Here is a 26,227-nt window from a genome sequence, read left to right as displayed (position 1 = left end):
GTGTTAGAAGTTTTTAAAGCTCTGCAGATGAATCCATTGTTTACAAGAATCGGAACCACTGGTCTAGACTGTGAGTAACCGACCCGGCACCAGCGGTTTCAGAAGCGGCTGCTTAGCACTTGTCAGCCAACAGTCCTTGTCAGCAAAGCGATGGGTTGGCTGTACGCACCTGGTCATGGAATTGCGAGAAGCTTTGGCTGATAGTGAGCCTGTGTCCTCCCTTTCCAGGGCTGAGCGCTGTGCGCCACGGAGCCCGCTCAAGCTCTGCATCTTTCACCCTCTGGCCACAGCCAGCTCCGAGGATGAAACGTCTTGGTGAGCGGCTTCTGTCTGTGGTGGGTCTGATGCTTACTCTCTAAGTCCTCTGCCCGGGGACCTTGTTGAACAAAACGGTTGTAAGGACAGAAAGCACGGCACTTTCTTTTTTTAATTTTTTTTTTTTTTTCAACATTTTTTATTTATTTTTGGGACAGAGAGAGACAGAGCATGAACGGGGGAGGGGCAGAGAGAGAGGGAGACACAGAATCGGAAACAGGCTCCAGGCTCCGAGCCATCGGCCCAGAGCCTGACGCGGGGCTCGAACTCACGGACCGCGAGATCGTGACCTGGCTGAAGTCGGACGCTTAACCGACTGCGCCACCCAGGCGCCCCGCACGGCACTTTCTGAAATAGCTTCAGTCGCACAGGCTGCCTGCTTGCTTCCCAGGGGAAGCTCTACGCTGTTGGAGCTGCCTGATGGAACTGCAGAGGGAACTTGCAGACCCTGAGTTCCCGGGAGGAGACAGAGGGGAGCCTTTGAGAAGTACAAGTCTCATGTGAATGGCTCGTCTGTCTGCCAGGAGGGTCTTGAGGAAAAAAAATACAAAGGCCTGAGGGGTACTCCCAGCATCGCAGAGCAGGCGGGGTGGACAGGAAGCCATGCCAGGGCCAGGACCCCGGGTCCCCACCTCTCGTGTTCCCTGCCGCCCTCCCCGCAGCAGAACCTACAGCTTTCTTTCTTCCCTTTGTTGTTGGAAGAGACTTCTTCTTGTGGCTGGAGCACACACCCCGCTTCAAACCAACAGCCAGAGATTGGCTGGAATAACCTTGGGAGATACACAGAACATGAATACCGATGTCACCATCCCCCATAATTAACAAACGTGATGTCTACTTGCTTGATTTTGTTACTTCTATTTTGTGAGAAGGCACCTCCGGACTGTTCACGTGTTGAGAGCCTACATGTGGTGCCCTGAGGCAGCCAGACTACTTCCGTGGGCTTCTCGAGCTCATTCCTCTAGTCAACCAGGTTGGCTGGGGGCCCTCTAGCATTTGGACAACCCTGAGAGAAACCTTGAAGAGGAGGGACTCCATCCTGCCCAGGGGGAACTATATTGTCCCAGGAGATAAGGCAGTGGAAGGGTGCCCCATCCCCAAGCACACGGCGAGGGGCCACTAGTTCTTTCCTGCTGGCCTCCGCTCTCCCTGCCCCCCAGGAAAGGGCCCCCATTTGGGAGAGATGAAAGAGTTTGTACAGAATGCAAAGTAGGCATGGACAGGCCTCTCGGGGGCCATTTGGTAAGGTCTCACCTTCATGAAAGGTCTCACCTTTTTAAGTTCTTCCCACCAAAACACCTAGTTGTGTTCTTGTGTTGGATGTTAAAGATGCTAGATGCAAGCACGTAAACTATACCACACTTTTTATAATATTTAATTTTCTAGGAGCCTTAAAAAATGTGGGGGGATAGGCTTTGCTAGACCTCTAAGAAGTCCTGTCTGACCAACTGGAAAAGACAGGTTGGACCTGTCTCATTCTGGGGATAGAAAAATCCCCCATCTGTGTTGTTCAAACACCCAGACTTGGGGGCTGACGGAACTGATCCTAAGTGCTGAGGAGAGGCAAGAGCTGAGCTCCCCTTTCCACATTGTTCTCCATCTTCAGTGGGCCCTTGGGGAGAGGAAGCATGGAGCTAGGCCTGGAAGCTTAAGTCTGAGCTGTGGGTGTTTCTGAGATTATTCTGCCCAGATAACTAGGCTAGGAGAGAGAGAGGATTTCAGGACAAGTACTCATTTCAGAATTAAAGATCACAGAGTTTCCAGGAGGGCCCTTTGGACCTTTCTTGAGGAACGTGAAGGTGACTGCAGGTCCGGGAGGGCCAGGTGTACTGTCTCTTGCCACTCCCCTCCCATGTTGTGAGCCCCTTGGCCTAGTCACCAGTCTCTTCCCTGATTTCCTTGATTTTAGCCTAGACAACACACTGTGAAAGAATCCCTGCAGATTCTGGAAGGTCACAATCGAAAAAATCTTAACGTGGTCCCTGCAGGTTTTTTTCTGCTTTCTAGAAGATAAACAGCTATGGCATCTTTGGGAAGACAACTTGGCTGGAGTAAGGGATGAGGCCTCTCCAAGGCCCTTTGGCCTCCTGTTCTCACTGCTACCTTTAATACCTAGGGAGCTGTTAACAATTGCTATATAAAGTCCCTAGAATGTTTTTGTTTGCTTTTACAACCTCTTAACTAGGGAAGAGGAAGTTAAAAAAAAAAAAAAAAAAAAAAAAAAGACCACACACAGGGAGGCAGAATGGGAAGCCACCCAAACTCCTCCATCTCACTTCCCCTTCACATAAGCACAAGGGTGCTTCCAAAGATCCAAAAATATTTGAGAGGTCCAAGAGTACATTTATGTCCTACAAATAGAACCCTTCTTGTCTAGGGCTTTGGGGACACTTAACAAGCCTTTTCTATAGGAAAACCTATATGAACTTTTCAAAGCAGAGTAGAATGAACCTCATGTTCTAATCAATGCAGAAAAAAATCTGGGGGGGGGGCGGTGCTGAGAGAGCGCACACACGAGCAGAGGCAGGGCAGAGAGAGGGAGAGAGAGAGAGAGAGAGAGGGAATCCCAGGCAGGCTCCACACTGACAGTGCAGACCCTGACATGGGGCTAGATCTCACAAACCTTGAGATCATGACCTGAGCCAAAATCAAGACTCAGATGCTTCCCCAATTGAGCTGCCCAGGCGCCCCCTGAAATTTGTTTTAAGAGGAAAATTTTCTTGACCAGTTGACCAACTCTTGGCTTAAAGGGGAAGTAAAATAAAAACTGCAATGACAAGCTATTTTGAAATGATCGATAGAGAATGTTGTATATAAAAATTATGGGAAATAAAGCTGTACTTTGAGGAAAACTCATAGCCTTAAATGCTTTTATCATTAAACAGAGATTAGAAATAAAATACACTGATATTTATTGTTCTCTACCCTGTAAGACCCAGTCACGTGCGTGATGTTGATGTAGGTATATCAGGAGAGCAGAAGAGGACACAGGTCAGAGCAGGATTATAACTAAGCCTCCCAGCTAAGGTCAACTGTGTTTGGTGCTAAAAAGAAGTTCTAAACAAAGTACCCTGGGAGCCCAGAAGAAAGTTATTCTCACTTGCGGTGAGAGCCAGAGTCAGCTGTTCAGGGCCTGTGTCACAAAGATCTTTAAAGCTTTGTTGAGGAGTCTGTGCTTTATTATCAGGACAGTGGGGAACCACTGGAGGAGGGGTGTGTGTGTATGTGTGTGTAAAGACTTTTATTTTTGTTGCTGCTCTTTTGTTTTGTTTTTCTCTTTCATAATAGTTTCCCAGATGTGGAACTGCTTGATTAAAGAAAAACAGGGGCACCTGGGGTGCTCAGTTGGTTAGGCATCTGACTCTTGATTTTGGCTCAGGTCATGATCAAACAGTGTGGGAGTTTGAGACCTGCATCTGGCTCTGTGCTGACGTAGCCAAGCCTGTGTGGGATTCTTTCTCTCTCCCTCCCTCTCTGCTTTTCCCCCACTCACAAGGTCTTGCTCTGTAAATAAATAAATAAATAAATAAATAAATAAATAAATAAATAAATAATAAAGAGAAAAAACAGGGCGTCTGGGTGACTCAGTCAGTTAGGTATCTGACTTTGGCTCAGGTCATGATCTTGAAGTTCATGGCTTCAAGCCCTGCATCAGGCTCCACCCTGGCAGTGCGGAGCCTGCTTGGGACTCTCTCTCCCTCCCTCTCTCTGCCCCTCTCCACTCGCTCAGTCTCTCAAAAATAAATAAATAAACTTTAAAAAAAATGAAGAGGAGAAACATTTTAAGCTTCCTTTAAGTTTATTTATTTATTTTGAGAGATAAAGAGAGCATGAGTGGGGGAGGGGCAGGGAGACAGACAGGTAGTGGGAGAATCCCACGCAGGCTCCACGCTTAGCATGGAGCCTGACTCAGGGCTCCATATCACGACCGCAAGACCATGACCTGAGCTGATATCAGACACTTAACCGATGGAGCCACCCAGGCACCCCCAAATTTTAATTTTCTTAAAACACAGTCACACTGCTTTCCATAAGATGTAGTACATTCACAGGATCTCTCCTCTGATGGGAGATGTTAGCGTTTACAAAAGTCTGCACGAAGGGAGCTTTGCCCACAACCGAGGCACCGGTGAGGTTCTTTTCCTGAATGAGTCCCCTGGTGCTCAGAGAATCTAATGTTGAGAGGTTCTTCCTGGTTGGAGTTCTCAGGGCTTTCTTCCTATAGAGTGGTTGGATGCTCTGTAAGTTCTGCTAAGTCTTAGGATTTCCACATTGGTTTTCTAAAGGTTTTTAGTCTTTTTTGTAAAGTAGACCCTTGGAGAGCATTCCCCCCTAAAGTTACAGTGAGTGGATGCAGAGTTTCCAGGTTTTTTCTGCTTTGAAGAAGCTTCTTTATCTTCTCTCCTGATCTTAAAACCTGAGAGAAGAAATGAAAGTTGAAAATGTCACCCTGTCCCCAGGGGAAAGTGAGGGTGAGAAAAGGGGTTTATTAAACCAGTAATGGGATGACAGAAAGTCCTAAGTACATCTCAAAGCTTTTTACATCAATTGAGTCCGAAGTTTTCTTTTCTTTCTCCCCTTGTATGCAGTGAACACTCACCTCATCTTGAAGCCAAATCCTTGTCTCATTTCTTTGAAATTCTGCAGTCCCTTCACCCGTGGCTCTTCTCTGTGCTCCATGGGAAGCCCAGGCCAGGCTTTGGAACTGGATATCCTGGCTACAAAAAAGACAGGAAGCATGAGAGTTTGGCTCACGACTGATTGGGAGGGTGATTTCAGGACGATTTCTAGGGCAGATGGCCTCTCTGTATCCATTTCCTCTTAGGATCATTTCACCTGAAGCCTGTCAGCAGTATTTCAGTATTAAAACAAAACCGAAATGAGGGAAACTCCTTTTGTGTTCAATTCAAGGCTGTTGTCCTCCAATCTGTGAACAAGGAGTGAATTAGTTCTGTGTTAAAATCAATGCACTAGGGTGCCTGGGTGGCTCGGTTGGTTAAGTGGCAGACTGTTGATTTTGGCTCGGGATGTTATCTCATGATAGTGGGATCGAGCCCTGCGTCTGGCTCTGTGCTGACAGCGCAGGGCCTGCTTGGGATTCTCTCCCTCTGCCCCTCTCCTACTCTCTCTCTCTCTCTCTCTCAAAATAAATAAATTAAAAAAATTCAATGTACTAAATGTTTAGTTTTACGTTATCTTTTGAATATTTTGATAAGAGAATTATTGAAGTTAGGACTGAAGTGTGATGTCAGTCTTCCTAAAATTCTGACTGTGTCAAACCTGAGAAACATTTTCTCATTGGGTTCAAGAGAAGAGAGAAAAAGCGGTAAAAGCAGGAATTTGGGAACTGAGTCCTGGATTCATTTCAGTTCAGAGATTTTCAAATAAAAATCGATATGTGAGCTGGGTTGGCTGGTGACTGGCAAATGCCGTCTTTACACATTTCTTTTAGCTGCAGCCTAGAAGTGGGTTATCTTGAAGTTCACTAAAACAACTCTCTAACCGTGTTTCTGGCAGTCCAGAGACAGCTGGTGAAATCGTGCCCAGCTCAGTTCCCTGCTCTATCCTAGCACTCTTTCCCTCGCTGAGAGCCGCCTCTTCTGTGCCCCCTCCTCCCCTCCCCACCTCCCCCCCCCCGCAAAGTTTATTGCTCTGCAATAAAATGTGGGTTGGTAAGTAGTCATTTATGATCCACATGGAGGAAAATGTTTAAATATTAACGTTACCAAACAATATTAGCAAGTTAATGTTAATCTGAAGAAAAATGTAAATGTAAAGAAAAATGCTAAATTCCTTTACCAAAATATAGGAAGTGGAGCAAAATGCCTTATTTTATACTTCCATGAAGAGAAGCGACACATTTCAGATTAACAAAAAAAGAAAATGCTTTTCAAATGAAATGCCGTTTAAAGTCACCGTTTTGTTTATGATTGGACTGCAAAGCTAAGACTAAGATCAAAGCGTGATTTGGTATACGTAAAAGTACACCTGATCCATTGATCACAGAAAGCTGTGGTCTAGTCAAGTGGGACGAAACCAAAGCCAGGGTGAGTGGCAGATAGCAAGCAAAGGCTTAGGTGGCAGAGGCCTGGAGGCCAGGGCACCCTCAGGCCAGAGGCAGGGCAAGAAGCAGTTCAGACTGCTAAGAGCTGCTTGTCTGTCGGCTCCCTCACCAACAAGCACGGACCGGAAAGTCTTAACACTGTGTGTTTCATCGGATACCGGTTTGCAGACCACACACAGAGACAGCTGCCCCACTTGAGTGCAAGGGAATCTTGAAGGCCTAGGGAAGGCCTGGAAGCAGCTCCAGAGACAGAATCTAGTGCCCATGAGAGCTAAGGCCAGGATTAGTAGGGGCTCTTTATCTGAGATTCAAATGTGTTTTCTCTGTGATAGTCAGGGAGCCACCTATCACTGAGGACAAGAAAATAGAAGCAAGTAAAATGGTTACTGGAGGGCATACTTACTTCCCTTAACTTACTTTTCACCGAAGACCTAAACTAGTGGTTCTTAATCTTTTTGGTGATTTTGAGAACTTGACGGAAGCCATGGATTTGCTTCCTAGAACATACACATATACATGCAGTATTGTATAAAGTAACAGAAACTTCAGAAGATCTCCAAATCCATCAGTGTGACCCTCTAGAACTGTGATGGCCAAAACAGTAGCCACTAGGTGGCACTTAGCAACCCGAGCTGTGTTTGAGCATCCCCGCAAGTTATACTGGACAGTGCCGCTCTATAATTTCATGGACTCTGGATTAAGAACTCCTGCCCCAAATGACCCCCTGTAGATCTGCTGGCCTGTAACCCCACTCCTAGTAACACACCAACTATTTTCTATGTTTGAATATAGATAGGCCTCAAAAAACGGAGGAAGAATACTAACAGTAATTTTGAATAACAGTCCATCTTGCTTCAAGTCCCCATTAATAACCTAAACCTAGCAGATGATTCATTCTTCCCATCTCCAGGTATGTGTAGTTTCGCAAACATTCTCATGCCCCCACATCCTGCAATAAAAATCCAAGTGGCTTTTCTGTGACATAGGGTGAGACTTCAGGAGTTTACTGTGCATTACTAGCATTCACTGAGTTGGTACTAATTGCCAGGTACCGTTCTAAGCATCCTACACGTTAGCTCATTTAATCCTCACCAAATATAAAGTGAAGATAGGCTTATCCCCTCAAAACAGATGAGGGAACTGAAGTTTGGGGGTCAGTGAGATTGAGTAACTTGTCTGAGATGACGTAGTAAATGCCAGCGAAGTGACTTTTAGGTTAGAATTTGTAGTCTCCTGAAATATGTCGAAAACAGGAGGATGGCCTTAGAGGACTCTGAGGTCACATGTCTCAGCAAGGGTTTCTGAGATGGACCTATACCGGCCTGTGTGCTGAGGCTGCTGAGGTCACATTTGCCACCACAGCGGTGGAGCCCTTTCCCTCTAGTGAAACAAGAAAAAACCGAAATACTCAGGACTCTCTCCACCCAGTCGTCCAAAGCCGGCCTCTCTGTCCCCACTTCACCCTTTTTACTATTATGGCAGCCTGAACTTTAGCGACAGACTAGCTGCGTGACCCTGGACAAGGGTGTTCGCTGACACTCGGTGCCGTTGTTACAGGGGGATGATAACAGCATCTACGTCCTACAGTTTTGAGTGCTGTTAGGGTCCAGCTCTATTAGGCAAGCGCTCGATAAAAGGTTACTGGTTGTCACGATTCACTCCTGCGACACTCTCCGGAGCCCACGGGCCCGAATGTCGCTAGAGGGAAGGGAGGAGCTGAGCCCACTCTCCGGGTTTCCTTCCGTTCCCCGCTCGCAGTGAAGTTCACAACTTTCATCACAAGATCTAGGAGGGAGCTGAATAACGATCCCGCCCTCGCAGGGATGGACAATAAGCAGCACGTCCCCGGTCCCCAGGAGCTCTCGTGGACGCCCAGCCTGCAGGACCCTGACCGAGCAAGGGATGGCCAAGCGCGCCCAGCCCCAGGGCCCCAGCAGCGCGCCGGAAGCACTGCCGCGGCCCTCCGCTCTCCGCCCCTGCTCCCGGCACCTGCCTCGGGCGCAGGCGCGGGCCGTGCAACGGACTACATCTCCCGGCAAGCCCCGCAGCGACGCTGACCCTGGCGGGTCTATAGGCTTCCCGACCACCCGGCGCCGAGAGGTGAGGGAGAGAGCCCTGGCTTGCGTGCTTCTGAGGCCGCCGGGCTAGAGGGGCTCTCTCGTGCAGCCCCGAGTAACCAGAGCGGGTGGGGACTGCCTTTAAATCCGTTATGACCGGGCAGTGATTCTCAAGCTTGTCTGTGGGGGAACAGCTTGTTAACAATTCGGGTCGTTTGGCCCCACCCGACACTGACGCGCTGGATTTCGCGTGGCTCGGGTTTTCACTTTAGTAAGCTTTCTGAGAATTCTGATCCGGTAGTCAGCCGGTCACGCCCGCCTCAGGCATGTTTTCCTCTAAACTTAGCTGCCCTGCCTCTCGTCTCCAATTGGCCGTCGCTCGCCCCGTCTCCGCAGGCAACTCTTCCCCTCTGGTTGGTCGGCGGTGGAGTCTGTCGCGAGACCTGACCCAATGGGCGCTAGAGTTCGCAGATCGTGACCCGGAAGTTGATCCTGAGCCTGCGCCGTTGGCTGTGGACGCCTAAGCGCGCCGGGACTTCCGGCGTGCAGCCGAGCGCCTAGGCTTGCGTGAGTCGGAGACGAGAGTCAAAGCGCGGTGCTCAGCTCCTGCTGCGGGGTGGTCTGGCCGGTTCCTGGATAGGGGGCCGGCGCGACGGCGCCCGTGATCGGCTGAGGCCAAGGCACCGGAGCCGGCTGCGCCCGGGCCGAGGCTGGGCTCCGCGGGGCCCGGGAAGCCTTCTCGGGCGGGTGCAGCTGGTTTCGGGGCCGAGGTGCTCCGGAGGGGCCTGAGGATGGCGTCGGGCCCGGGCTCCCAAGACCGGGAAGGGCTCCTGATAGTGAAACTGGAGGAGGACTGCGCCTGGAGCCAGGAGCTGCCGCCGCCAGATCCGGGGCCGAGTCCCGAGGCCTCCCACTTACGCTTCAGAAGGTTCCGCTTCCAAGAGGCCGCCGGGCCCCGGGAAGCCCTCAGCCGGCTCCAGGAGCTTTGCCATGAGTGGCTCCGGCCGGAGCTGCGCACTAAGGAGCAAATCCTGGAGCTGCTGGTCCTGGAGCAGTTCCTGACCATCCTGCCCCAGGAGATCCAGAGCAGGGTGCAGGAGCTGCATCCGGAGAGCGGCGAGGAAGCGGTCACCCTTGTGGAGGGCATGCAGAGAGAGCTTGGGAGACTGAGACTTCAGGTGAGAGACAGAGCTGTCTTCGGTTCGTTTGGCCCCTTGGACTAGGACATCGCGGCCGCCCTGTTCTCCATACCTATGTACTTGGTGCCCTGAGTAGGCTTTACACGGGCAAGAGGTCTTTTTATAGTTTAGTTAGGAAGATTCATTCTCCAGGTTTTCCCCGGCAGGACAGAACCAGCAGTGAAGAATGCCCTCTTTCCACATGGAGGCAGGGGGTGTGCATTCGTGTGACCCCCCGGAGTTAATTCGCAGGGTCCGAATCCTCACTCTGGTCTGTAGCAGTTTTGCGACTTTGGGCAAATTACTTAATTTCTTTAGGCTTCGGATTTGCCACGTAGTAAAGTGAGAATGACAAAATATCTTCCTAGGGTTGTTTTGAGGGTTACGGGGAGAGTATCACGTGGTTTTGACCCCACTGCTGGCTAATAGTGCTTCATGGCTGTTAGCTGTTGTCAGGTTAGGTTCAGTAGCCTGGTCCCCTATGCGGAGCGCGGTCGGGTTAACGGTAGATTGCGAAACACGGTTTGGCACTGAGGCTCCGAGGGCACCGGTCCCCGGGGTCGGTCAAGTTTAACTTACCCTGAAGTGAGGAATGGAAGCCTGTAGATACAATGGGGGGCGGAGGGAGGAGGCAAGAGGGAGTCAGGTGTGCCGGAGAGCTGTGTGGGGAAGGTGTGCCCCGGGGGCGGACGTCTTCCGCTCCGATGTTCTCCAGCACTCATGGGATCAGAAAAGCGTTAAGTGGAAACCATGCTCCTCTCTTGCTGGACCCAAAGGGATCGCCGGTAGTTCTCCGTTGAAGGCTTGCCCTCAGAATTCTGTACTAACGTCCCTTCCTCTCGGGCCCTGTTATGATGATGAGTGATGTGGGTTGGTTCCCAGGTCACAAACCATAGGCGGGGAACAGAAGTGCTCTTGGAGGAGCCTTTGCCTCTGGAAACAGCACGAGAGTCACCGAGCTTCAAGCTGGAGCCAATGGAGACTGAGCGAAGCCCTGGCCCCAGGCTGCAGGAGCTGCTAGGCCCCAGCCCCAAAAGGGACCCCCAGGCTGTAAAGGAGAGGGGTGAGGAACAGTTACCTGGGCTGGGGGGAGGGAGGAGGGGCTTCCGGGTTGTTCCCTGACACCAGCAGGTGGAGGATCACCGCCTAGGTGAGGGAATTTCTGACCTCAGGGTTCCCTGTTGTGGAGTCAAAGACCTAAACACGGTGGTCTGGGTTCTTTGGGGGATGGGAGGGGGGGCGGGGGGATCTTTAAGTAAGCCCCTGTGTATGCAGAACTGAGACGTTTAGAGCTTTGAACGATGGAGGGCTTGACTGCTGCAGGCCGGCGGGGAAGTTGCCTGGTGCTCTTTGCCCACCTCCGCCATTTTGGATATCGCTTTACGACGCCTCCGTTGCCGCCTTTTGCTCCTTGTTCGATCCTGAGCGGAGACTGGGTGTTGGGGAATGGATACCGTGTTGTAATAATCCTTGGGCTCCCGAGAATTGCAGATGCCTTTCTCATCATGATTTCTGTCACCTTCAGCATTGTCTGCTCCCTGGCTTTCTCTCTTTCCTGCTGAAGGAAACATGGAAGACAAGGAAATGACTGGGCCCCAGGTGATGTGGAAGTTCTCGTTGTCTCCCCCCAGCACCCCTCCCCCCAGTTGTTCTTGTGGGGACGGGGTCTTCTTTGCCTCTTGGAGAGGATCCTTTGTCCCGCACCACGCGCCGCCTCCCCGCCTTCTTTATTTCCTCCACACCCCACTTGTGGGCCTGCACCCTCCTCCCCCATGAAGTGTGTCCTTGGCACCCTGGGTTTTGCCCCTGTAACTCATGACTCTGCTTGAATTGTTCTTGGTGCCTCAGGGGCTAAAGGAGATCTTGTGCTCTTTCAGTTGCCTGAGAGCTTAGAGGACGTGGCTATGTACATCTCCCAGGAGGAGTGGGGGCATCAGGATCCTAGTAAGAGGGCCCTCTCCAGGGACACGGTGCAGGAGAGTTATGAGAATGTGGACTCACTGGGTAAGGATTTTTTTTCCAGGCATGAAGACTCAGCCCTTTCTGACCAGGGGCCTGTCCCTTCGCCACTCACTTCCTGGACAGAAGTTCTGAGTTTTGCCAGAACACCTCCCTTTCTCTAAAGCACCCCGGATGAGGATCCGTTAAATATCTGGCGGTTGGCACAGTTGGCAAACTTACGGCCCCCAGCCGCCAGAGCCAGAGGCAGGGACTCTGAGTTTTAGTGGACTTCCCGGGGCAGAACAAATCAAATCCGCTGACAACCTCCCCCCCGCCCCCCGTCACACACACTCTCCGTTCAGCCTCCCCCACCCCTCCATCGCACACACTCTCCGTTCAGCCTCCCCCACTCCACCCCCCATCGCACACACACTCCGTTCTTGATGCCTTGCAATTTTGAGATGCTTATTCTTCTGGTCTCACTCATATTTTCTGTGCTTCGTTAGTATTCCTAGGCCCTTCTCCACCTTTCGGGGGGCACTGGCATCAACATTCCAGTTCAGCAGCTATCCCAGCCCTTAAAAATTCAGGAAGGAGGGGGGAGGCCTTTTGGGAATTTGAAAATTTTTATATATATATATATAAATATATACATATATTTATATATATATACACACACACACACGTATATAATGGGATAAATAAGATGTATCTATGTGTTAAACTTATGCAGAGATTAAAAATGATGCCTATGAAATATGACAAATGACAGTTGGATCTAGGTAGAGTGTATACAGACACTGTGTAATTCCTTCAACGTTGGATGTATGAAAATTCTTACATTAAAACGTTGTGGGAAGTCTTTTTTTTTTTATTCGTTTTAATGCTTTTATTTATTTTTGAGACAGAGAGAGACAGCATGAGCAGGAGAGGGGCAGAGAGAGAGGGAGACACAGAATCCGAAGCAGGCTCCAGGCTCTGAGCTGTCAGCACAGAGCCTGACACGGGGCTCGAACTCACTATCTGTGAGATCATGACCTGAGCTGAAGTCGGACGCTGAACCGACTGAGCCACTCAGGCGCCCCGCAAGTTGTGGGAAGTCTTAAATAACAGCGATTCTGTGTACGTTACGATTGTAGCCATACTGACACGTGGCAGAAAAGAGTCACACTTTGTTTTCATACATCTGGTCTTTGTAAAAAGAGGCACAGTTATCGGTTCACTTGCAGTAACTCTGCATAAGGGTCATTGCTGGGTTTGGTTCCCTTCACTGGGACCTTCTCCAGGCTGTCCATCACCAGGCCATGGTTTGGTGCCCTGAGCTGAGCCTAGCTCTCAGTGCTTCAGGGGAAGAGAAGTTGGGGTCACGAGTTCTTGGAACTAAACTGTTTAAGGTCCGGGTTTGTTGGGATTGGTGTGAGGTTTTAGTTTTAGCATCGCACAGGAATGGCGCTCCTAGGCTTCAACCTCCGGGTCATCTCAGAGCCCCAGATTTCTTTCTGATGGTCCACCACGTTATGTTTTATCCTGGAGTTGTCTTGTGGAATGTAGTTCTAGTTTATATTTATCTGTGAGAGTTGGGGCTCTTTTATAATATTAAACTAATTCCGCAAGAACTGATCACTCGAATCATGTTTGGTTGTTTTAATGACAAAAGTGTACATTCTCACTGCAAAATATCCCGAGTACTACAAAAGCGTAACAAGAAAAAAAAGTCACAGTCCCCCTCCTCCAATTTCTTTCTCTGGAGATAACCACTGTGAACAGTTTAGTGTATTGTCAGACTTACTACTGTCGGACTCCGTGTGCCTTGTGTGGATATGTCCACTAAGCGCAGGGGCCAAGATCATCTTTGTTTCTTCTGCCTGGTAGAGGGAGTGGTGACAGACATCTGTTTCTTTCGTTGTGAACAGAGGCTCAGGTTCCCATTCGGGAGGCCCTAAGTACCCAGGTGGAACAAGGAGGAAAGCCATGGGATCCCAGTGTTCAGACTTGCAAAGAAGGCCTGAGTCCCAGAGGCCCAGCTCCAGGTAAGAAGGAATGGAGGTGAGCAGCCTGCCCAGCTAGACTCCCACTGTCGGGAGGGAAGCCCTCAAGGACTGGGGCGGAGGGCTAGCCCATCACCGCTGCCAGGAAGATGCATTGCTTCCCGTCGCCCCGCTGCCCATTTCCATCCCACGGTGCCCAGTGTAAGGGGGCACTCACTCCTGGGGCCCGCCCCAATCCCAGCCTTGCTCCAAGCCACCCATTTCCACAGGGCAGAAGCCAGAGGCTCAGTTGTAGAGCGAGTCGGGGGCCTGTACAAGCGAGTTCAGGACTGGTCTGAGCTCTGTTCCTTTGCGACGGCCCCACCTTTTATCCTCTCTGGGGTATTTTACCTACATGGGGAAAATGGGAGACTGAGGTAGAACCAGCCTTTCTGGACGTCTGGCCTACAGGGAGGAGCAGATCTGTGGGATTTCCTTTTGTCTCGTGTAGGAATAATGTAGGGGTTTGGTTTCTCTCGCTCTGCCAGGAGAAGAGAAGTTTGAGAACCAGGAAGAAAGTGCTCAGTCCCTTTCCCCCGAGAGCGCCCACCCGCAGGCGCTGCTGCCTGGCCAGGCCAGAGGGGAAGTGCCCTGGAGTCCTGAGCAGGGAAGGCCTCGGGACAGGGCAGAAGGGCACTGGGAGCCTCCCCCAGAGGAAGGGATGGAGCCGTCCTTAGTGGGGGCCACAAGTTGCAGAGAACAGGGGCGACCGAAGGAATCGCAGCCGAAGAAGCTCCACTTATGTCCCTTGTGTGGCAAAAATTTCTCTAACAACTCGAACCTAATTAGGCACCAGAGAATACATGCGGCAGAGAGACTGTGTGTGGGTGTGGAGTGTGGCGAAATCTTTGGTGGGAACCCGCACTTTCTGTCACTACACAGAGCACACTTGGGAGAGGAGGCGCATAAGTGCCTGGAATGTGGAAAGAGCTTCAGTCAGAATACCCACCTGACTCGCCATCAGCGCACCCACACGGGGGAGAAACCCTACCAATGTAACGTCTGTGGAAAAAGCTTCTCTTGCAACTCAAACCTTCACAGGCACCAGAGGACGCACACAGGCGAGAAGCCCTACAAGTGCCCCGAGTGTGGGGAGATCTTTGCTCATAGTTCCAACCTCCTTAGGCACCAAAGGATTCACACGGGGGAGAGACCTTACAAGTGTGCCGAGTGTGGGAAAAGTTTCTCCCGCAGTTCGCACCTCGTCATACATGAAAGAACTCACGAGAAAGAGAGGCTTTACCCCTTCTCGGAGTGTGGGGAAGCAGTGAGTGGCAGCACCCTCTTTCTTAGCAACCATGGAACCCACAAGGCAGAGAAGAAACTCTTCGAATGTTTGACCTGTGGGAAAAGCTTCCGGCAGGGCATGCACCTCACCAGACATCAGAGAACACACACGGGGGAGAAGCCGTATAAGTGTAACCTTTGCGGGGAAAACTTCTCTCATAGATCCAACTTAATCAGGCACCAGAGAATTCACACGGGAGAGAAACCCTATACCTGTCATGAGTGTGGAGACAGTTTTTCTCACAGCTCCAATCGCATTCGTCACCTGAGAACCCATACGGGAGAGAGACCCTATAAATGTTCTGAGTGTGGAGAGAGCTTTTCTCGGAGTTCACGCCTTATGAGTCACCAGAGAACTCACACGGGATAGAAACAGCGGCATTTCTTTCTGGCCCAGAGAAGGTGGCCTACTCAGAGGGTCCTGTTAAGAGCTGATATTCTTTGCTCAGCCGACCAAATCATCTGTTTTTAAGGTAATTACTGTAAAGAGGATCAAGGTGGGGGTCACTGTGAGGGAGGTGCAGGGGCAGCAAAGGCTTAGCATAGAACTAGAATGCAATTCTGCCCGAACTCCTGAGGGTGTCAAGTCTTTGAGGTGACCTGCTCCGGACAGAGTCCTCTGTGAAGTCTCATGTCCCAGGGCACACTGACTGCCTTGGTATACTTAGGCAGGTTGTGACTTGGGTGCCTTACCGTGTCCATTGTCCGTCCCAGTGACTTTGGGGATCCATGTGATTTTCTGATACTGCTTCCTCACTTGGAATGTTCAGCAGGGGCATTTGGGCTCCTGAGGCCCTTGGGACAAAAGAAGGGCGGAGCGTTCTGGAAACCAGCTCAAGGCAACAGAAGACTGGTTGGTGAGTTGCGGCTCCCTGAGAGCCCTGGCTGGGAAGCCGTGGGCGGTTCGGGGCCATCACCACAGCTCCTCTCTGGCCGGAGTGCCCGTGCCCAGGCCAGGCATGTAAACGTCACCTCAGGCAAAAAGGAACCAGAGACCTGAGGGAGGTGGTGAGAAGGAGTTTGCAGTTCGGCACAGGTGTCGGCAGAGGAAGCCAGACTGTGAATTAGTTCACCCTTGCAGAGATTAAGACTCAATCCCCCCTCTGTCCAAGAAAGAAACAGAGCTCTGGAGTCTTCAGAGGGTTCCACAAAAGAGGGGCTCCCTGGGAGGCTTTGCAAGTGTGGATCCTGGGGAGATTAGGGATCTTGCTTTTCCTTGTTGAAAATATGTTTGGACGGTAATAAATGTCTTCAGGAAATAAGAAAATGTATGACTCTTCTTTGAGGACCTTTTGTCTTGGCCTCCAGTGTTGACTTGTGTCTTGTCTGCTTTGGCTAGAGGACTTGCTTTTTCTGTCTTCCTGGGTTGGTCAAAGAAGGTTCCGATGAGGTTGGCCGAGGACAGATAAGGTGGGGTGCGGCCCTGGCCGGGCTCCAGGTGAGGACCGCTTTATGGTAACAAAGGGTCATGCCTGGTAGCTGTTTGGGGTCATAAGGGTCTTCTAGAAGGTTTCTTTCCTTTCTGTGGTGGACAGCAGTAAAATTGTCTTTGATTCTTTGTTGGGAGTGTTTACTTTCTTGTGATGAAGCTGAAGGAAAATCTGGCTCTTCCGAGCCTGCATATAAGTGAATTAAGCCCATTGATGGAGGGAAGATACAGGGGAGGGCACATTTTTTTTTTTTTAGGGGAAGCATTCTGTTTTAGAACGGGGAATTCTCGGAGTGTGTTGTCATAAGAAAGAGGTAGAATACCAGAAGTAGTCTAGGAGTAGGAAAACCTCTCAGGATTTGGCCCTGGAGGAAGATCGCTAACTGTTTCTGGGAGAGGAAGATGGAACATTACCTGGCAACTGGCCACCAAATTTATCGATTTTAAGCGAGGGAAGCAACCCTGCCTACCCCTTTCCCGCATTTCCGTATCAGCCTTGTCTCGGCCCTGCCTCAGCTTAGTGGGAGTTTTTCCTTCGTTTCCTGAGCTGATTTTTAAAAATCTTAGTTTGTTATTTCTCCTCCTTTCTCCACAAGAGGGCAGGGATAATGCAGGGGTTGAGGGGCAGGGGAGAGTATGAAGATTGGAGAGCTTAATTTAGGACCCTTGTAAGAGCAGGACAGGGCTGCTGGGCTGCTGATGGCATGAAATTGGGTGGGTGATGTCAGGTTGATGTTACGAAGCAGTCTCTCTGGTTAAGACTGCAACTGGGGTGCCTGGGTGGCTGAGTCGGTTAAGTGTCCAACACTTGTGATTTTGGGGCAGGTCCTGATCCCAGAGTCGTGGGTCAGGGAGCCTGCTTAAGATCCTCTCCCTGTCCCTCTGCGCCCCCCCCCCCCCCGCCCGACACACGTACCCACTGCACACTCTGTCAAAAGAAAAAAGGCGAGGTTGCCATTTACGTGGATTGTCAGTCTCAAGAGAATGGAAAGCAACTCTCCCTTTCACCCCTCTCTCCCGTAATATCACCCATGCAGACCTTCCGACGTGGTCCACCTGCTGTTGCGCCTACTGGGAGCACTGAAGCGTCAGGCTAGAGCAGTGAGGGCCCCCAGGAGTTCACTCCTGGCACTAAAAAGATTTTCCAACAGGAAAAGTCGCAAGTCCCAGCCTCCAGGCTAGGTCCCTTCCAACAAATTCACACGCAGAGCTGTTGTCTGTTTTAATGAGATGACCTCACAGAATACGGCATGTAAAACATTGAGCTCCGCATCTGGCACATAGAAAGTGCTCGTTTATTCATGTCATCTGTGGGCAGATAATCCTGGCAAGACTCTTTCCTCTAAGCCCCCTGCCACTACTACCAACATAAGACCTGCTGGCAGAAATTTCAGGGAGCAGTCTGTTAACTGCGAGGCGGGATTGATGATTTCTTTCCTTGTGGTTGTATCACAGCAGGTCAGAGGTCCTCCGCACAGGCTCCCGTGAGGTCACTGCAAGGGATGGCCAAGTGTGTGCTTTTTATATTCATATTTTTATGTTGCGCACACATATTTTACATTTATAGACTCTTACCCACTAGTCCTTGAAAAAGAAACCAGAACAGTCTCCAAACTGGTTCTTAGGATAATGGGAGACTGACACAGGGGCAATAAAGACTCTTGCCCCCTCAGCCCGTATGGGTACAAACTAGACCTGGGAGGTACCGTACTGACCCTGAGCACTAGCCACAGTCCTTGTAGCAAAGGTAGCACAGACCAGCAGAAGGGCTCCTGGGTGGAGGATCAGTACCCCATTTAAGCACTGAAAAGGCCTGGCAGAACCAGGTTAAGAGCAGCAGGCCAGGGGTGCCTGGGTGGTTCGGTCTCTTGATTTCAGCTCAGGTCGTGATCCCAGAGTTGTGGGATCCAGCTCCACGTCAGGCTCTGCTCTGAGCACGGAACCTGCTTAAGATTCTCTCCCCCTCTGCCCTGCTCACGCACACAGTGCTCTCTTGCTTGCTCACGCTTTAAAGCAACAACAAAAGCAGCAGGCCACACGTCACTGAGGACAAAGCTTGTAAGGCCAGAGACTGGAAACAGTGAAACCCTAAACATTTTTTTTCCCCCAGAAAAACTCCTTGGAAATCACTAAGAATTTTTATTGCAGTAAAGAAATTTATGGGTCTCAATATCATAATCTGAACTTCCAGGTTTTGTACTCCCAGCCCTTTTAAGAAGAGTTTACTATGTGAATCATTACACTGTCAACTGATAGGATTTTGGAAAGTGCAAAATCCCCTCCACTGCTTTAAGACTTCTAATTTTTGTAAATATTTCACAAGCATTTGAAACAACTAAGGTAAAAAGTTCTTAATGTGTGTTTCAAGAAACAAAGTAGCAAATTTATTACTGCTAGTAGACTAATGTCTTTGGGTGTCAGGAGCTCAAAAATATCAAGATGAATTAAAGCAAAAGTGCATTCATTCCAAAGAATATTAGTGCATTTATCCTTTTAGCCTTCGATCTAGCTTGCAAACACTTCTAGATTTAAGAATGGACTCCCATTCTTGAAAGGGAGACTGATAATTTTTTCTGATGTGTAATTTTTACCCAGAGGAGCTGTGTGCTGCCTGATGTATGCAGTTAGGAGGCAGTGGGAATGGTCGAGGTATATTCAACAATGACAAAATGGTTGATTGAAAAATCCCTCAGACCACCAAGAACTTCGGTCAAATCTTCCAGTTAACATCCTCAATTTAGCTGTCCCAGAAGCTATAGTCAGAAGTCAAAACTGGTAACACACCGGGATCCAAACCTGCTCCAGGTCTGATTTCCCCAGGCAAAAAGGGGAAGGGAAAGAAAATGAAATCCTGGAATGTTTTTGGACACAATGTGGAGTCGGGTTTGCCTCTCCATCCCCACCTGCCCTCAAGGCAGGAAAACGTGCTAGAACCGTCGTGTGAGTCCCCACCTCGAAGGTGAAGCTGCCCTTGAGCCCCGCCCCGGCTCTTCTGGGAGGCGGCCAGCTCAAGTTTAGGAAGACTGCCCCGGCCACCGGAACAGCGGTGAAGTGCCTGAGTTCCTCGGAGGAGCTCTAATCCTGAAAACGTTACTTCCAGAGGCAAAGACTTAAGTCCCTTCCTAGGCTTGGGCAAAGCCCAGCCCGTCGCGCCTCGGGGAAGGGACGCGGCGCCCCTAGAACCCCCCGCCGGAGCGGTCCCATCGAGGAGCGCTCCCGCGCGGGGCCGGGGGGCGGGGTATCCAGTGCCGACCGGGCGGGCGCTCGGCGGCCGCGTCCCGACAGACCTTTCGCCGCCCCGCGCCCAAGCTCTGGGGCCGCTCGGCTCTCGCCCTGGGGCCCGTGACCGCGCCCCGGAGGCAGCGGGCGCGCGCGCCCCCCTAGCTCGCCGGCGGTCGCTCCGCGGCTGCGCCGGGCCGCGCCTCCGCTCGCGCCCACCCCCTTCGCCCCGGCCGCTCTGGCCCGCCGGCGGACACTCTGTGGCGGCTCCCGGCTGCGCCCTTCCCTCGGGGGCGCTCTCCTCCCGCAGCCCGTCTCCGTCCCGGACGCTGTGGCCCGCAGGCGGGCGCTCTACCGCTGCGCCGCTCCCCACCCCCGCTCCCCCGCTGGGTCTCGGCTCCCAGGGCCGGGCCGGGTCCAGTGGCCGCAGGGTTTCTCTCTCCCTCCTCCCCAGCGGACACCGGCGGCGCTACCGCACTCCCGAAACTTCCCCGTTCTCTCAGGTGTGCGGCGGGCGCGGCTCCCGCCGTCCGGCAGCGGGGCGACCGCGGACCTGGGTGGTGCGGCCGCGGGGAAAGGGGAGGTTCCGGCGCCGGGAAGGGCGGGCCTGCCGGCTGCCCTGGGGCGAGGCGTCGTTGCTTAAATGCGGTGGGAAGCCCGAGTAGGGCCTCAAGCCTCGCTGGTTTCAGTTCGCGCGCCCTGGCTACCGGCTGAGAAAGGATGGAGACGGGACAAGAAACGAGGGCAGAGAGACTAGAGACGGGTGCAGTTGTCCGGGCAGGGGGTGATGGCGGCCGGGGCCGGGACCCGAACAACGGAAAGGGACAAGTGGAGTCAAAAGGTAAGCCGTTTGGGACGCAGAACCGATTTCATGCGGGCCCAGAAGGAAGTCTAAAATCATAGGATGACCCCGAAGGGCACTGAAAATCTGCCCCGGACCTGTCTTTCCTGCTCTTCTCTGCCAGCTTGCCCCTACGGCAATCATCCAGGGACCTTGCAGCTTCCCAGGGGGGCGCACTCACATCGAAGAGCCTGAGCTCATGCTACCCTTTGCCGGGACTGCCCTGCCACCGCCCTCACTAAACTTTATTTAGTTTTAAATGTTTATTTATTTTTGAGAGAAAGAGAGTCGGTGCGAGTGGGAGGAGGGGCAGAGAGAGAGAGGGGTCTCAGACCCAGAATCTGAAACAGGCTCCAGGCTCGGAGCTGTCAGCACAGAGCCCGACTGGGGGCGGGGGGGGGGGGGGGGCGGGAGTAGAGAACTCACTAGCCGCGACATCAGGACCTGAATCGAAACCCGAAGCTTAACCGACTGAGCCACCCAGGCGCCCCTGCCCTCATTAAACTTTAAAGCCCAGCTCAGAAGTGACACTTTTGACGCTCTCAGATGCTTCCCCTTTTACCCAAGCACTCACAAAGCCCACTTCATACTCCTCTTAGCTCTTACACATCGGACGCGGGTGTGCTCCTATTCGGTTTGTTTCTAATTCAGGTCTAAATGCCCAATACCAGGCTCGGTACATAGCATGCAAAGGCAACGTGAAGTTTCCAGAATTAGTGAATACTTTTCAAAAGGGTGTGACTGCCGGTCACTTATTCTGGAAATTTACCACCCACGGGGGAGGGGCGTTTGATGCCGTCACTTAAATTTAAAGGAACTAAAAAGCGGTACAGTAAGCTCACCGGACCTTCCCATCAACTTCCTCCACAACTCATTCTACCCCAGGCTTAGAACAAACACTAATGTATTATTAACGCATAGGCCTAAAGTATGTTCAGACAAAAAGATATCAAATTGTATTTACAATATAATGTGCCTATTTTTTAAATACGTAAAATATACCAAAATGTTAAACTATCATTAGTTGATAGAAGTTGGGTGCTTTTCATTTTATATATATATATATATATATATATATATATATATATATATATATCTTCTTTAATCAGCTAATTCCACAATAAGAGGACGGAAACACTAAATAGGTGGTACAGATTTAAGAAAGCAGAGCACGTCACACCATTAAACTAAAAACCAAATCTATTTTTATCTTTTTTAGTCTTTTTAAAAATAACTAGAAATAGCCTATACCTTCCTTGTTATATGTGCTGACTGAGACAGAATGTAATGCTTTCCCATCCATTCCACCTTAGATAATCCGGGACCACTAAACTCCTTATTATGCAGATCTTTGTCTAAAATAGAAGCAAAAATGGATTAACGAATATTTTTATACTTTAAAGAAACAAATTTATTTTTAAACTGTATGTTTTAGAAACAATATACAAATGGGCACTGCTGTGCAAATTGAGGTCAGCTGATCAACACAATGACAATTCACAACAATTCTACATCATATAACATCATAGAACTACAGAAATCTGTAAACACAAAGCCTAATTACTAGAGGTTGAAGGCATATTGAAGGAATCCTTGATAATACGAGGTCTAGGTTTCCAAAAGCTACCAATTCTAGAATGGATTCTACTCTGGAACTGCTTTTTCACTATTTCTCGGTGCATCTCTTTCAGCGTGAAATGGAACCTTTGAAACTCAGGTGTGACATCAACAAAGTCAAGTAGGTGGTCCAAACTCTCTCTTACAGCAGATAACTTAAATCCAGAAGTCTGCTCTTTGGCTCCTTTTCCTTTCTGAGGAACTTCCTTTGTAATTTCACTTTTCGCTTTTGGGGGATGGCCCTTTTCTTCATCATCCCCATTTAACCACACCCTCTCATCAGCCAGTGTGGCTTCCAGCTCCCCACATTTCTCAAGGATTTCTCCATCGTCTCCATCTTCTAAGCCTTGAAATTCATACTCGGGCTCCTTTTTGTAAAGGAGATTTTCCCACGCGTTCGCTATGGTGATCTGTTTTACTTCATCCCAACTCTTTGCCCAGTTAAAAACTGCACTTCTTACGTTGTAGATTTTAATCTTGGAAACTCCTTTTTCTCCTTTCTCTTGCTCATCATCACTTTCTTCAAAAATCACAAGACTCTCTTCAAGCTGCTTCCACCTATAAAGCCTTTTGCAGCTCAAGATGACACCTTGATTCATTGGCTGAATCAAGGTTGAAGTGTTAGCGGGAAAGAACAGACACTTTATTCGGCCATCCTCACTGGTTAGTGATTCGGTGGAAGGGTGAACTGGAGAGCTGTCTAGAAGTAACAAGGCCCTGACGTCCTCTTCATGGAATCTTAAAACGTTGAGTTGAAAATGCCTGACCTCAGGAACAAAGTTTTGAAAGAACCAGTCTGAGAACAATTCTCTGGTAAACCAGACATCTTTACTAGGTTTATATATCACAGGTAATGTACTCGCGTCCTCTTTCACGCTTTTGGGCAGCTTTGACTTGCCAATAATGATGGACTTTAACTTATGAGTTCCATCCGCATTTGCACATAAAAGAGCAGACAACCGTTCTTTGTTTATTTTCCGTCCAGGCAGGCAGATCTCTTTTCTGCATGCCGGAATGTTTTCTGGCATCGACTTCCAAAAGAGGTCAGTCTCACCCCCACTGTACAGCTGAGCCAAACTCAGTTTCTCCTCTTGCATAAGCGTGTAGAGTTTTTGTCGGAATGGCTCAACGTTTTCAGAAGCTGCATTTAGGACTTGTTCCCCGCATACTTTTCGATTCCCAATTGCGTGCCTGTTTCGAAATCTAAAAAGCCAACCGGTGCTAGCTTTAAAGTCCGTGCGCCCAAAACACTGTGCGAATCTCTCCGCGGCAGCCTGAAGCTCCACACCTCTAACAGGGACGCCAGCTGAGCGTTTCTGTTGGTACCACATGTACACTGCGTCATCCACATCACCGTATTTGGCTCCTGTCGTCCTCTTTCTCTTCTCAGCCCCCACTAATGGCATGTCCTGCTTCAGTACAAAGTCCAAAATCAGTTTCTTATTCTTTTTAATGTCATAAAATGTTGATTTACTGATCCCAAATTCATCCATTACACTTTTTAGAGATCGTCCAGCTTCAATCCTACTGAGGACCTTCATTTTCTCCTCCAAATTCAATGTCGTATACTTCCCTCTTTTATTCATGCTGAATTTGACTTCAAACAACCCAACAGGAGGAAAGAAGGGAAAAAACCTTACAGCTGGAAAAAATTAAAAGCAAAACACTAGCTCAAAGCCCCCAAAGGCACAGGCATTTGTACGGAGGGGTAACGGGCTAAAAGGGATAAAGGCTCACGACTGAAGTGCTAGTCTAGAGAGAAGGTCTTAGGAACTCAGAAAGCCACCACTGTCAAAGCCCTATCTAGCTGCTGCTCCTGCAACACGTTCTCAGAATGACCGTGATCAGTTCTCAGAACCCCACCCTCCTTTCTTGATAGATACAGCAGCACCAGTCAGGAATAACAGGAATACCGGAATACTCTCCCTCACTCAACACAGGAAGAGACACCAGGAGGAGAGGCGAGATGAGGCCGCAAGGACAGACCCAGGTGAGATAAGTCTACGTAAAAAGTGGTGGTGCTTGAGAAGGGTGTGGGAAAGCCTCAGACGCAAAGACAGAGCAGTCTTGTGTTGCAGAGATGCAGCGTGGCTTCTCCCCTTCCAAGACGACCCGATTTTACCTCACTGCCAGAAAAAAAAGCGGCGCTCGTGTTGCTCTGGAAGTAGTGTTCACTGGACAGCAGCAGTCCGTCCTCCCGGATAAAGACTTCAAGCTATCCTGACTTTGGGATGTCTGGAGAGCTGGTATTCTTGAACAGCTGTACAGTATCTTTGGGCGGACAAGAAAGTTAGGAGGTTCCGTCGTCCATGTGAAGAAATCCAACATTTATGACATTCAATATAGCATTCTCAGAGACTGAGTTTTAACTTCCTACATTCACCAAGGCAATCTGCAAGTACGTAAAAACTGGCGAGTGGCACTTTTCCGCTCTCAGAGCTCCTTCCTTGTGTACATCTGGAATACTCACAAGTTTTGTTTTTCAGTGGCGCTTCTCCATGTTCAGAATTATCAAGTTTCAGAATCCTGGCGTTGCTTATAGATCAATCCAGAAGTTTTAAAAATATCATAGGTAAAATTTTTAAAAAAGATTCGACCTTTCCTTTCTTTTTCTAGATTTATATTAGGGTGCTTAGTAACAGATTTTTTATATTTGAGACTTCACTTGGTTTCTCTTTACTGTAGATTTTGCTTAACGTGAACGAATACTCACTTTTTCCCCTGCTTGAAGAAATTTAAAGGGTTTCTCTATGGTGTTTCTGATCAACTGTCTCCTATAAATCCTTCTGCTGGCAAAGTCTTTGGTAGCTCTGCGAACTCAAATATTCCTTGCAGGTCCTCCTGGCGATGCCCAGTGCCATTCCATGTCCTTACAAATGTCCTACTCTAGGTTAATTTCATTGTTTTCATTCCAGATACACACACTCATGAGAAGTAACAAACACTGCCACTTTTATCCATTTCAGGTGCTATGAAGAAAGAAAAGCATGTCAGAGAAATGAGAAAAATGATTGGCATTTCAGTCATGTTTCCTCTCCTATACGGCACAGGCCGACTGGCTTTCGTTCATTCTTCAACCACAAAGAATTATCACAAGCTTCTCATCTAGAAACCCAGGAGAGTCCAGGCCGCTAGTTATCTGCTAACATTTGTTGCGAGAAATGACAACTGGTTTGTGGAGCACTGAGAGGATCATGAGAGAATAGGACTGTTCTCGGTGTGGAGGCCAATGCAGACTAAGATCAAGCAGCTTTCTAAAAGGCAGCTATAAGTAAGGGAACTATTCATCCATAGCTATTACAAATTGAAAGAGAAAAAAGAATTTTTTAGCCAGTAGCAGCATTATTAACTCCAGCCAGTCACCCAGCAAAACCATTCAGCCCACTACGGCACTTGTGTGGTATCTCGGAATAAAGTGTATGTATTTGCAGTCATCGCTGCCCACTCATCATTTTCCAGGTGGTGCACTGACAGGGGAATGTGATTTCACAAGGAGAATCTCAGGGGACTGTGGTCTCATCCGCAGCAAGAGTGGGCAACGTTGGCCCCAGACTCCAAACTACAAAAATCATTACTGGTCCTCATTCACTATTCACCAGTTTGTGCCTTGTTTCCCCTTCCTGCTTCACAGGATCTCTTTCCCCACTTTTTCTCCCCAGCTTCCCCAACCAACTCCGTACCCATGATATGAATCACGCCTGCCAATACTGTGCAAGGGCACCGCCAGCACAACTTCACTTATTCACTTTAATAAGTTCCATTATATGCTCAGCCTTGGGCCTGATGGGCAGGATCTCAAAACTAAGAGCAGAGCTGTCCACGGGTTCTAGAAGCCTGGGAAGAATAATTGCTCTTGAAAAAATTAAGTCCCAACCTGACTCAGATTCCAAGGAAATGAACCTGCTTTGAAACATTCCAGCGACTTAGATGCTTTTTCTTACCGCCTGCGTTTAATCCTTTTCTCTCACACAAAAAGGACCAGGGAGCGGCTCCCGATTCCATCTGAAAGCACCACTAACATCATGGCCTGGACCTGATCTCCCATTTTCATTCCCACCTTAACCTTCCTTCCAGACGAACTGCCCTGGAAAGAAGCTCCCTCGGAAAGCCTGCGGGGATGCTCCGGGAGTTACTTTATTCAGTGCCATCTCCCCACTCCCGTGCTAGGCACCCCGCGGCAGGTCCCCGAGAACTTCTTTTCTAAGGCAAGTCTCCTCCAAATGTAGCCCAGTCACACTTACTGAAAAGGTAC

At 49.7% G+C, this 26,227-nt stretch overlaps 1 protein-coding gene and 1 long non-coding RNA gene across 7 annotated transcripts; one reads left to right on the top strand and one right to left on the bottom strand.

Moving 5' to 3' along the window:
• Positions 1-3,891: 3,891 nt before the first annotated feature.
• Positions 3,892-8,751, bottom strand: LOC131501366 (uncharacterized). Of its 2 annotated transcripts, none has more exons than XR_009256767.1 (3): positions 8,662-8,751; positions 4,916-5,033; positions 3,892-4,732 (listed from the first exon to the last, which is right to left on the bottom strand). It is a non-coding gene; the product is annotated as an uncharacterized LOC131501366 (long non-coding RNA). The 2 variants fall into 2 exon arrangements; XR_009256766.1 differs by lacking the exon at positions 8,662-8,751 and adding an exon at positions 8,369-8,461 and having other exon boundaries at positions 4,916-5,029.
• A 459-nt stretch (positions 8,752-9,210) lies between these two features.
• Positions 9,211-25,409, top strand: ZNF263 (zinc finger protein 263). Of its 5 annotated transcripts, none has more exons than XR_009256761.1 (7): positions 9,211-9,614; positions 10,497-10,677; positions 11,140-11,213; positions 11,492-11,618; positions 13,469-13,585; positions 22,050-23,965; positions 24,054-24,091. XR_009256761.1 is itself a non-coding variant. In XM_058711378.1 (7 exons), the coding sequence occupies exons 1-7, from the start codon at positions 9,228-9,230 to the stop codon at positions 24,197-24,199; spliced, it is 1,143 nt and encodes a 380-aa protein (XP_058567361.1). In that variant the 5' UTR covers positions 9,211-9,227; the 3' UTR covers positions 24,200-25,409. The 5 variants fall into 5 exon arrangements, 4 of the variants coding, with proteins under 4 accessions (XP_058567361.1, XP_058567362.1, XP_058567359.1 ...); XM_058711378.1 differs by having other exon boundaries at positions 23,855-23,965; positions 24,054-25,409; XM_058711379.1 differs by lacking the exon at positions 24,054-24,091 and having other exon boundaries at positions 22,050-22,096; positions 23,855-23,965.
• The last annotated feature ends 818 nt before the right edge of the window (positions 25,410-26,227 follow it).

Source organism: Neofelis nebulosa, chromosome 18 (assembly GCF_028018385.1).
Source record: "Neofelis nebulosa isolate mNeoNeb1 chromosome 18, mNeoNeb1.pri, whole genome shotgun sequence".
Taxonomy (NCBI): Eukaryota; Metazoa; Chordata; class Mammalia; order Carnivora; family Felidae; genus Neofelis; species Neofelis nebulosa.
The sequence above is the reverse complement of the archived record's forward strand: the minus strand, read 5'-3'. Positions and strand labels throughout refer to the sequence as shown.